At 42.8% G+C, this 12,708-nt stretch overlaps 1 protein-coding gene across 1 annotated transcript in view; it reads left to right on the forward strand.

The window, feature by feature from the left end:
- Positions 1-391: 391 nt before the first annotated feature.
- The window catches only part of stum (stum, mechanosensory transduction mediator homolog), a 38,917-nt gene continuing 26,600 nt past the window's right edge, over positions 392-12,708 (forward strand). The window contains exon 1 of the mRNA XM_071370189.1: positions 392-743. Within this exon, the coding sequence (XP_071226290.1) occupies positions 575-743 (169 nt within the window). The 5' untranslated portion in view covers positions 392-574. The remainder of the gene's footprint in view (positions 744-12,708) is intronic.

The following is a 12,708-nucleotide window of genomic DNA, read 5'->3' on the forward strand; positions in this document are numbered from 1 at the left end:
TGATGGGCATTCCCAGTCTTTTTAGTGAGCCGGATCTTTTGGCTCCGTTTACCTTATGAACGCCTCTTTGTTCAGTAGCACAGTGCTTTAAAAAATTATGAAAAATATAAACATTCTAATGTAAAGGCTAAAAAGTTGCATACCGTTATGTCAGATTGTGAAATGTGAGTTAAAATAAAAAATGTACATGACGAAATGAAATCGCTTGCAAAAACATTACTTTTTGCTCCCGCAGTGAGGATTTACCATCTTCAGATAATGTTTTTTATAATATATACATGTAATGTCTCGCGCTCAAAAGGCAGCAGTAGCAGTATGCAAATCAGTGAGTCAAATGAACGGCTCCTTCACAGATGCGATTCGTTTCCCAACAAAAAGAGCCGTTTAAAAAGAGCCTTTCGTTTGCGAACTACCCATCACAAGTGCTTGCGCGCCGCTTACGTGCACACAGTCCACTTCATGCAGTTGGTCATTTTTGGAGAGGTTTGCTCATCCTGTGTTGCGGAAGGGAGTCTTTGACAGATAGAGAATAAACAGTAATAAATAGTTCACACTTTGCCTGTTTACGCTCAACATGGACCAAAAAGACACCGAAATGAATGAGAAGGGAGTTACTTCTTCGACCAGTGGAGTTGTGGTCCAAGTAAGAGAGAAGAAAGGACCTTTGCGTGCAGCTATTCCATACATGCCATTCCCAGTAGCTGTGTTATGCCTATTTCTCAACACTTTTGTACCTGGTTTAGGTGAGTTTACACTTTGATGTTGCTACTTTTTAATCACATCATGTGTTGTAGTAACACTGTCGAAAACGTACAGTGGGCACATATGGCACTGTTTAGAATGTGATATCACATATGGCACTGTTTAGAATGTGATACTTGCATCATTTTTGTAAACGTTTTGTTGTCATCAGAACTTCGTTTTTATTATCACTGTATTTTACCATTACGCTCGCCTGGGGTGTATTCATCACCGTTTACCGTTTAAGAACAAATGGATGCAAATAGAGCAAACGGAACGAAACGGGGAGGGACTTACCAGAATTTGTCCAATAGAAACTCTCGTTTGCGTTTTCCGTTTGGAGTTAACGATTTCTGTTGCAAAACGTTTTGTAGCAACAGAATCGGCGTAATGATTACACCCCTGATGCATGTGGCGTTGTTGTAATGTTTGCGCTAGGAGTAGCCGAAACATTTTTTGAAAACGAGACAGTAAAACTGATAGAAGTGTCTCTTTTGGTAAAAGTTTACAACCTCAGGAGTTTGGACAGCATGGTGCGAACCAGTCCCCTGGTGAGACGTTCCCTCCTTTGCCAGTGATGCAAGAGAGGTTATAGCTTTAAACAAAGCAAAATACACATTAGTGATACAAACCCCCCAAAAAGCAGGCTTATGGCAACAGTTGTGGCAAACCTTTGGCCAGTTTGTCACAAATTTGCTGCATGCTCATACTTTAACATTTTAAATTAGTTTTGTGGCAAACTGTTGTAACTTGCGAAATACTGGCAAACAATTCTGGGAAACTTGTGGAGAACATTTAGCAAATTTGCTGCAAACTCCGTTGAATATGCAAATTAGATCCGGTTTTGGTTACTGTGTGCTAACAACATTTCAATGTTTTATCTTCATGAACCAAATCACATAACTTAGTTCTCTGAGAAAAAAACTAAAACATTAAATGTGGTAAATATACTAAACATTTGTCCAATACAACTTTTAATCATCAGCATGATAATGAAGAAAAGAGCAAAGACTGGATATTTCTCAAATAAATAGTTTAATGTTTTTATGTAGCTACAACATTTACATGAGAGAAATGTGAAAACTATGGGGATGTTGACCTTAGGATGTTTAAAGGGGCAACTACATAATTATTTACATGAGCCAAGTGATAACTGAGCAATAGATTTCAACCAATGGAAGTTTAAAAGATAATTAACAAAATGTTCTGAATTAAAAACAAAAACAAACCCAGTTCAGAATTATTGCCTTTTTAGTGAACTTGAGATGGCAGCCCGGTGGAAGTCCTTTGTCCAAAGCTTGTTGAATGTATGCACTGAAACAATCAGAAAACACAAAACAAACAAAATCAGGACACTGAAAGCAATTACTTTATTTTGCTTACACACTTTTGATTTCCCTACCATCCCACCCCCTCCATTTCCTACATACAATCAAGGTACAGTGTTGAATTTTAAATCATTCATTTGTTTTGCCTGCATTTCAGAAAATACATCACGTCAGAGAATTGTCCTCAATGTACAATAATATATACATATTTTAAATAGCACATTGAAACAAAGCCCTATTGTCTAAGTATGTGTTATTTCATAAGATAACAATCAATCATATCTTATGAAATCTTAAAATGTATGTATATTATTTCATGAACAAAACAGTCCAAACATCAGACTAAAGCCTCAGCTGGACTTGATGTTCACACTCAGATTGCAATCTGATAAAAACAAAGCATGTGTGCGTGTTACACTGTCCTAAGTGGTATCAACACAGATCTGTCTGTCAGACTGTGCCAGAGCAAATCCATAGATCTTCATTCACTGACACACTTCAGCTACAGTATCTTAGGTGACAGCACACACATACATATAACGTTCTATATTTGGGCAGAGTCAAAACATTGTTACACAGATAACAAGTGTAAAATATTACGTTTGAAGGTCACGCTACTAAGGACATGGACTAATGACTGTCATTACTTATAAAGCACTTTTCACAATTTCCAAAATGTAACATTTCTATTTAAAATAGATATTTGTGATAGGATGAAAGGGTAGAGGAATGTGCTTCAGCCCAGCTTGAACAAAAAATGTCATTATATATGTTAATCAAAGAGCTTCCTGGGGTTAGAGGCAGATGCTTGGAATTTAGAGTGGTAGAAAGTGGCTTTAGCAGCAGAGACAGAAGAGGAAAATGTAGAGAGGAGGGAGTGAAAGGATGCCAGGTCCGCAGGGAGGCGAGTTTTCCTCCATTTCCGCTCGGCTGCCCGGAGCCCTGTTCTGTGAGCTCGCAATGAGTCGTCGAGCCACGGAGCGGGAGGGGAGGACCGAGCCGGCCTGGAGGATAGGGGACATAGAGAGTCAAAGGATGCAGAAAGGGAGGAGAGGAGGGTTGAGGAGGCAGAATCAGGAGATAGGTTGGAGAAGGTTTGAGCAGAGGGAAGAGATGATAGGATGGAAGAGGAGAGGGTAGCGGGGGAGAGAGAGCGAAGGTTGGGACGGCGCGATACCATCCGAGTAGGGGCAGTGTGGGAAGTGTTGGATGAGAGCGAGAGGGAAAAGGATACAAGGTAGTGGTCGGAGACTTGGAGGGGAGTTGCAGTGAGGTTAGTGGAAGAACAGCATCTAGTAAAGATGAGGTCGAGCGTATTGCCTGCCTTGTGAGTAGGGGGGGAAGGTGAGAGGGTGAGGTCAAAAGAGGAGAGGAGTGGAAAGAAGGAGGCAGAGAGGAATGAGTCAAAGGTAGACGTGGGGAGGTTAAAGTCGCCCAGAACTGTGAGAGGTGAGCCGTCCTCAGGAAAGGAGCTAATCAAGGCATCGAGCTCATTGATGAACTCTCCGAGGGAACCTGGAGGGCGATAAATGATAAGGATGTTAAGCTTGAAAGGGCTGGTAACTGTGACAGCATGGAATTCAAAGGAGGCGATAGACAGATGGGTAAGGGGAGAAAGAGAGAATGACCACTTGGGAGAGATGAGGATCCCGGTGCCACCACCCCGCTGACCAGAAGCTCTCGGGGTGTGCGAGAACACGTGGGCGGACGAAGAGAGAGCAGTAGGAGTAGCAGTGTTATCTGTGGTGATCCATGTTTCCGTCAGTGCCAGGAAGTCGAGGGACTGGAGGGAGGCATAGGCTGAGATGAACTCTGCCTTGTTGGCCGCAGATCGGCAGTTCCAGAGGCTACCGGAGACCTGGAACTCCACGTGGGTCGTGCGCGCTGGGACCACCAGATTAGGGTGGCCGATGCCACGCGGTGTGGAGCGTTTGTATGGTCTGTGCAGAGAGGAGAGAACAGGGATAGACAGACACATAGTTGACAGGCTACAGAAGAGACTACGCTAATGCAAAGGAGATTGGAGTGGCAAGTGGACTACGCGTCTCGAATGTTCAGAAAGTTAAGCTTACGTAGCAAGAATCTTATTGACTAAAATGATTAAGATGATACAGTACTGCTGAAGTAGGCTAGCTGGCAGTGGCTGCGTTGTTGACTTTGTAGGCTAGCTGGCAGTTGTTGACTTTGTAGGCTAGCTGGCAGTGGCTGCGTTGTTGACACTACACTAATCAAGTCGTTCCGTTGAGTGTAATAGTATCTACAGTGCTGCTATTCGGGGGCTAGCTGGCTAGCTAGCAGTGTTGATTACGTTACGTTGCGTTAAGAGAACGACAATAGCTGGCTAGCTAACCTAGAAAATCGCTCTAGACTACACAATTATCTTTGATACAAAGACGGCTATGTAGCTAGCTATGTAGCTAGCTACGATCAAACAAATCAAACCGTTGTACTGTAATGAAATGAAATGAAAATGTGATACTACCTGTGGAGCGAAGCGGAATGCGACCGGGTTGTTGAGTGCAGAAGTTCTATTCGGTAGACGTTGGCTAGCTGTTGGCTAGCTAGCAGTGTCTCCTACGTTAAGGACGACAGATAGCTGGCTAGCTAGCCTCGGTAAATTAAGATAATCACTCTAAAACTACACACTCTAAACTACACAATTATCTTGGATACGAAGACAGCAAAGACAACTATGTAGCTAGCTAACACTACACTAATCAAGTCGTTCAGTTGGGTGTAATAGTTGCTACAGTGCTGCTATTCGGTAGACGGTGGACGTTTGCTAGCTGGCTAGCTGCTGGGCAGATGGCAGATAGCAGTGTAGACTGCGTTAGGACGACGAAATACGATAATTACGCAATTATCTTTGATACAAAGACGGCTATGTAGCTAGCTAAGAAGAAATTGCTAAGATTAGACAAATTAAACCGTTGTACTATAATGAAATGTAATGAAATGTAATGAAAAGTTATACTACCTGCGGACCAAAGTGCTGCTATTCGGTAGACGGTGGACGTTTGCTAGCTGGCTAGCTGCTGGGCAGATGGCAGATAGCAGTGTAGACTGCGTTAGGACGACGAAATACGATAATTACGCAATTATCTTTGATACAAAGACGGCTATGTAGCTAGCTAAGAAGAAATTGCTAAGATTAGACAAATTAAACCGTTGTACTATAATGAAATGTAATGAAAAGTTATACTACCTGCGGACCAAAGTGCGAAGTGCGACCGCTCGCTCCAACCCGGAAATACCAATATATTTCCAATATATTGGAAATACCAATATACAAATGTTTAAAGATATTAAAACAAAGGGGATACCTAGTCAGTTGCACAACTGAATGCATTCTGCATTTAACCCAACCCCTCTGAATCAGAGAGACACTCATGGCTCATCCATTCAATGATCTGTTAAATCACAGGAACACAAACACATCAGCCGGAAGGCTGCGCTTCCTCCTGTCACTTCTCACACTACGTACAAGAGCAGATGCTTATCCACTATTGTTCAGTGGAAAAAAATACATGTTCACAATCAATGGTTTAATTTCTTACCGGTACGGGACACTTTTTTTTCTCTTCATACTACAAAAATGACAGGGTAGGCTACTCTGCTGACACTGACAAGATCAATGAAAACGATGTCTGATCCATATAAACGGCCTACGAAAAGTGGAGACACAAATAGAAAATGACGACCATCTAACCTGGAGGAGGAAATTATTGTACAAAACAAATAGAAGTGGCACTGACCCAATGATAAAGAGATTGAATATGCACATTCACCAGGGATATGGCCGATGTTCTCCGCTGGTGCCAATAAAATAGGCTACTGTTTACTCAATAAAGAATTTTGATAGCGAAAAGACAGATTGGAGTCTTTTCATTGTCATCTCTTCACAGCAATAGCCGTTTGCTTTCCAATCAGATTTTCTGTGATTGTATTTTTAAATACTGCGATATGCCTGGCTGGGTCTCTATGCTTTTCACTGACAGTCACAATTCAACAATCATCTTGTTGGTATTTGAAGTACGTGCAGTCCCAAATTGTGGGCCCATCTCAGTGGCGGATTTAGGTATGGGCAGCAGCCCAGGGCGGCATCTTGCCGGGGGCGGCATGGGGTGCCCACATAAAGAAATTGTAATGGTGACATTTGCCCTATCGGTTTTCTATCACTCATTTGAACGTCACGTCAATGATATGTCACCGTGTGGGACTGTGGGTCAATTAACCTTGGGGCGCGGGGGTAGGTTGACCTCAGGTCTCCCCACTGGAAGCCCAAGATAGGGGGAGCAGGGGAATCTATCAAATAGCACACCTCTAGCTTTGTACAGTACTAATACAATTAGTAAAATCAGTCACACTATGAAATGCTACCTAATAAACCACAATTCATTCATAATACTGTGAATATATAGTTTCACAGACATATTGTTGTATTTTTTTCTGGTTTGTATGAAATCGTTAAGAATAATATAAAACCTGTCTGCACACCACCAAGGTGAATTGGTTTAGTTTTGACTCTTGGTTGACAGTGTTGGGGGGATGGGTAATGTATTGATGCTCGAGTGCCAAATCAACACAAATGGATAAGAAAAGGTCTAAGCCATCAGGTGCCCAGTTTAGGAAAAAGAGGAAAGAAGAGGAGAAACGCAAAAGATAAAGGTATGCAGCCATGTCATCTCTTTATGAGTATAATATTATGCATGTAATGAAGTAGGCTAGTATAACACTTATGTTTGTTAGTCTGTTGCTTGCTATGCTATTACACATAGGGCGAGTATATTAAATTTTCTGTCCAACTAGCTTACACAACATTGGATATAATTTCACACAGTTTCATCATGATAATGTGTGTAACCTGCAGCAAAACGATTACAACCTAACTAGCACACCATTGATTTGGTTGACTTTCATTAAGGTGACAAAGGTTTTGTGTGTTTGTATTGACTAGGTCCTGAGCTCAGTAAGGGGAATTTCCAATGCTGTAGGTTAACTTAAGACGTATATATTATGCTGATATCTTGTATCTTTTGTGATATATCACGTCTTTTGGGGGGGTCTTATGCCTAGAATTAGCCAAGGAGGTTGTATGATTCATTTGGTTCCTATTCTGAAAGTTTGATAAATTGTACATAATGACATGCATATTTAATTGTGCAACAAATGGATTTAGGGTGTCAGACTCATATACTGTATTCCAATGCAAATTCAGGGGCACTTCTGAAATATTTTGGAGCACCCTCTGGCACTGGCCAGGAAGAGAAGCCATCTACCTCCTCAGCCACACTGGCCAGGAAGAGAAGCCATCTACCTCCTCAGCCACACTGGCCAGGAAGAGAAGCCATCTACCTCCTCAGCCACACAGGCTTCTTCAGAAATTATCTTGGAGCCTCAGGAGGAGGAACCATCCACCTCCTCAGCCACACAGGTGTCTTCACAAATGTTGCCTGAGTGTGTTTGTGCGCATGTGTGTGTGTGTGGGTACACGCACATGTGTGCATCCCTGCATAACAAAAAATAATAATAATTTCCCTTTTGCAAAGTTGTACGTTTCCATATTGTAGGTGACAATGATGATTTTATTATGTATGTGGGATGTTCCACCACGATGAATGCTGTGAATAACGTGTGTAAACTAATACCCATGTGCTCTCCATTAGAAATGCCTGTAGGGGCATCCCCACCAAAATCCTGCTGCTGAGGATGAACCACTGTCTACAGACCCTGCTGACTGGCCTTCAGTTTTGACTGACAGAATTCGGACACAACTAGTTTGCAAAGGACCAAGTGAGGTACCACCTCACTTTGTTTTCCCAAGGAATGAGAGTGATGGAAGAAGTTGCCTCCACCAGTATTTCAGGAAGACCTTGGTGAGTGGTGAAAAAAATCCCTAGAAAGTTGGTTGGTGTATTCTGAAAGAAACAGCCTCTTCTGCTGCAAACTTTAAGAAGAACATTTATTTAGCAAACTCTGGACTGACAGACTGGAAACCTGCAAGTTCTTTGCTGACTCCACGACAGCAGTCCAGAAAACCAAAACTGCATGAAAACATGGAAAGAACTGGCAATGAGGATCAAAAAAGGGGAAACAATTAATAAGCATGAGATGGCACTTATGGAGGCTGAGAGGATAAGATGGACAGAGGTGTTGACATGTCTGACTGCTATTGTGCAGTCTCTGGCAATTAGAAATCTGGCACTAAGGGGACACAGAAATACTGTCCTCTCCGTCAAATGGACATTTCCTCAGAGGTTGAACTGATGGCACAATCTGATCCAGTCATGAAAGAGCACCATAACCGTGTTCAAAAAGGGACCTCGAGTCACACCACCAGCTACCTTGGCCACCAAATATAGAATTAACTCATTGATTTGTTGAGCAGCAAGGTCACTTCAATAATGGTGAGTGACATCAAGCTGGCAAAATTATTCTCTATCATTCTAGATTGCACCTCAGATGTCAGCCACACTGAACAGTGTGATTAGAATTGTCACTGAAGGAGGAGCCCCACAAAGGAACATTTTATGGGGTTTCTGGAGGCAGAGTCCGCGGGCCAACATTTGGCATCCCTGATTCTCAAAAGATTAGAGCTAAAAATTCATTAAGGACTGCAGAGGACAGTCTTATGATAATGGGTCCATAATGGGTCACATGAGAGGCAAAAACAAAAAGGTGTCCAGACCAGACTCCTGGAAATTAATCCAAGAGTTCTATTTGTGCCATGTGGGGCTCACACATTGAACCTGGTTGTGGCTGCTGCCACCAAAAGCTGTCGATGCCACAGGTTACTTTGGCATCTTACACAAACTGTACACCTTGTTCTCAGCCTCCACACAGCGATGGGCCATCCTGAAAAAAAACATGTGGACATCACTTTGAAGATGTGGACTGAGACAAGGTGGGAGAGTAAAGTCAAGAGTGTCGAGCCACTGAGGTATCAGACAGCAGCGGTGAGAGAGGCACTGATTGAGGTGAGGGATCAAACCAAAGACCCTGTGATAAAGATTGAGGCCCAGTCCTTGTCAGAGGAGGTGGGATCATACTGCTTCAGCATCTGTACAGTGGTGTGGTATGACATCTTGAGGCAGATCCAACATGTGATCAAGCTGATGCAGTCTCCCAGCATGCATGTGGATGTTGCAGTCAGTCTTCTCAGAAAGACAGAGAGAGGTCTCAGCAAATACAGGGCGACAGGCTTTATGACTGCACAAACGTCAGCCAAGGATATTTGCGAGGGTATGAATGTAGAGGCCGTTCTACAACAAAGGCTGAGGTCCACAAAGCGGCACTTTTTATACAAATCATTTGATGAGCCTTTGAGTGATGCACTGAAGAAGTTGGAGGTGACATTTTTCAATGTCGTTGTTGATGCTGCAACCTCAGCCCTTCAGGAAAGATTTTCCACATTGGAAAATGTGAGAGAGAAGTTTGGAGTGTTGTCAACCTTCCAACGTCTCTCTAATGAGGAGCTGACAGAACAATGTGAGGCCCTTAGTGTGACACTGCACTATAAAGAACACTCAGACTTGGATGGCAAAGAGCTTGCCATTAGTGGTGTAACGGACAGTAGTTAATCCTTGATCCTTGATCACCCCCCATGGTTCGGCACGCATGTGAACCGCGGATCATTTGCAAAGTTTAACTGTCATATTGTGCAATACAGTTTTACTGCCGCTGTTACTTTATAAAGTAATAATTCCCTAAATCTCGATGCAGAGTTGCAGTGAAAAGATAAAGACAAGACAGATATGTGCTGTGTTTTACTCTGAAGCCTGAAGGTTGACTTGATTTTTTTTTTTAATCAGTTGTGTGTACTGTTCACGTGAACGGGGCATGTTGAATCCCAATGAATCAATCCTGCTCGCGTTGCAATGAATAAAAAAGAGCAGTGACAGACATGGCTAGTGGAGGATCTGAAGAACTGGAAAAGGCTCCTGCTTCATTTGTCTCATCTATGGGAGCATTTTGGCTTCCCTGTCAAATATAATGACGGAAGAAGGGTGGTGGACAACACCATTACGGTGCGTAAGCATTGTGCCACAAGAAAGCCGTATGATCATGGAAATACATGGAGCATGGCCACACATTTAAAGCGTCATCACCCTGGTGTGTCAGTGACGGGAGCCAACTCAGCCAAGAGACAACTTCTCACCGCGGCATTTAAGCCCTTTGCTGCAGAATCAGATTGGGCTAAAGCCATCACCAAATCTATTGGGATGTTTATCGCTGCAGACATGAGGCCATACTCTGTTGTGGAAAACAAAGGGTTTAAAAATATGGTGTAAGTGCTGAGCACTGCTACGAAATCCCCTCGCTCACCCACTTCAGTATGAAGATCGTGCCAGATCTTTATGAACAGGAAAAGGTCAAAATTGTCGACCAATTATCCAAGACATCCTATGTTGCACTCACCACAGATGGGTGGACTTCCAGGGCAACGGAAAGCTACGTGACTGACGACTCAATACACCACAGAGGAGTGGGAGATGTGAAGTCCGGTGCTACAGACACTCCCCCTCTATGAGAGTCACACAGGCAGAAATCTGGCGCAGGTACTGCTAGGAGCAGTAGCAGAGTGGAAGCTATATAGCAATAGCAATTTCCCAATCACCACAGATAATGCCAAGAACCAAGTAAATGCAGTGGACTGGGGCCACAGATAGCTTGCTTTGCACAAGTGATCCATTTAGCATCCCAAAGGGGAATCTCAGTGAACCAGATGGACCGCCTCCTTGGGAGGATCAGGAAGGTGGTTTTCTTTTTCCACCGAAGCACAACAGCCGCTCATGTGCTTAAGACCAAGCAAGAAATGTTACAGCTACCGACCCACAAGCTCATACACCATGTCACAACAAGATGGAACTCCACATGTAGGAGCGCTATCTTGAGCAGCAGGCAGCTGTATACTCTGCACTGACAGACAAGACCCTGAAAAAATATAAAGACCGTCACCTTGTCTGATGACGTGAAAGTGGCAGAGGAGGTCCTCCAGGTGCTAAAACCCATCAACAGTTACAACCCTATTGAGCACTGAAACTGCACCGTCTGTGTCCATGATCCTACCTCTGAAAACAAGGGTTCTACAATCCATGGCCCCAAGCGAGGAAGACCGCACCATCACTAGAGATGTCTCTTCTTTATAAGTGTGTTATTCTAGTTGTGTATTTGTGTGATATAGGATTCGTGCAATTTAGTTTTATTTGTGTTTTTTGTTAGCAATAGGGAAATAGTGTAATAATTTGATTCTAACTTTTATTTGTATTTATATAGTACATTTTGTTTCTATTCGTCTTTGTTATGATTATTAATTTGTGTTGTTCCAAATGTCTGAATAAAAATTACAGTTAGTGCAGAAGGGTGATTTTTATTTTTATTTTGGCGGGGGAGTTCGCACAGGGAGCCATACAAGCTAGAACCGCCACTGGCCCATCTGACTGTAGGCTATGGGATTTAAAACAATCCAGTTTTTTTAAAGAAGCTAATGATGCTCTGTGGCCAAATCATGCTTTCTGGTGTAGTAGCCTATTTTGAATGATTGTATTTATTTCTGTATTGACAAGAGTAAGCTAATTAGGCTATATCATTTTAGCAATTCAGTTTATTTCAGGGAAACCTTAGCTTCCCATAGCCTTATGGAGACGGCGCCTCTACCTTTTAAAGTGGCATTAACACAACCAGTCATGACGTTTTCATCTGACTGTCAAACAATCACTCAAAGCCGCTCCTGCAGGCTACTCGCGCACATTCCTTCACTCGAAATGATTTTACCATCCAAACCTCAACAGTGAACTGTGCACCCGCAATTTGATGAATGGAAAGAGACATCTGTTACAAAACACTTACGTGTAGTGTAATGAAGTTCTGCGATTGTCATTAGGCCTACACTTGTAGCCTGAATTGATGCATCCACTGTTATCCACGCGCGCCTCGGTCTCGGCCACTCATCTCTGCCTTGTCGAGAGCATCTCTGCCACTCATCTCCGCCTTGACAAAATGTAAGTGTTCTCCTCAAACCACAACTCAATTTGGAGCGTATACCACCCGGTTTCCAGTCAATTCACTAATGTTTCATGCGGCTGACGTGCATTAATGTTAAATAATGGCCTAAGGGCCTTTAGTTTTTTGGGCATGTTGTATTCATTGTGATAGGCTCACGTTTTACCGGTACAGTATACCCACAATATTTATTTTACTGGACACCGTACCGTGCCGGACTGTACTTCCACCCCTGCTCTTAACAGTCTAACTGCGGGGGATTCTGTTCCTGATATACTGTGGTCTGTATAAAAGTTGATATCAAACACATAATAGGACTTGAAACACACATCCAGTGCCCCAAGCAATGTACCTTGCTCCAATGCCTGTCCACTAATGACTGTAAACACCTGTGAGCAGAGACAATTATCCCCAAGAGCTAACACAAATGGGTAGGATCTGGTCACCTCTGCCTGGTGCAGTTAATCAACCATGTTGGTCCCATCCTGTTAGAAAGAAATCATTGGATTTTAGAATATGAGGACTTGTGCATAGCTTGGAGACACACTGACAATGCCATCTCACACCATTTATTATTGTATACTATTTAGCCATTTACACTTCAACATCAATATAAACACCCAATCCCTGTTTGATG

The sequence above is a fragment of the Salvelinus alpinus genome, chromosome 27 (assembly GCF_045679555.1).
Source record: "Salvelinus alpinus chromosome 27, SLU_Salpinus.1, whole genome shotgun sequence".
Classification (NCBI taxonomy): domain Eukaryota; kingdom Metazoa; phylum Chordata; class Actinopteri; order Salmoniformes; family Salmonidae; genus Salvelinus; species Salvelinus alpinus.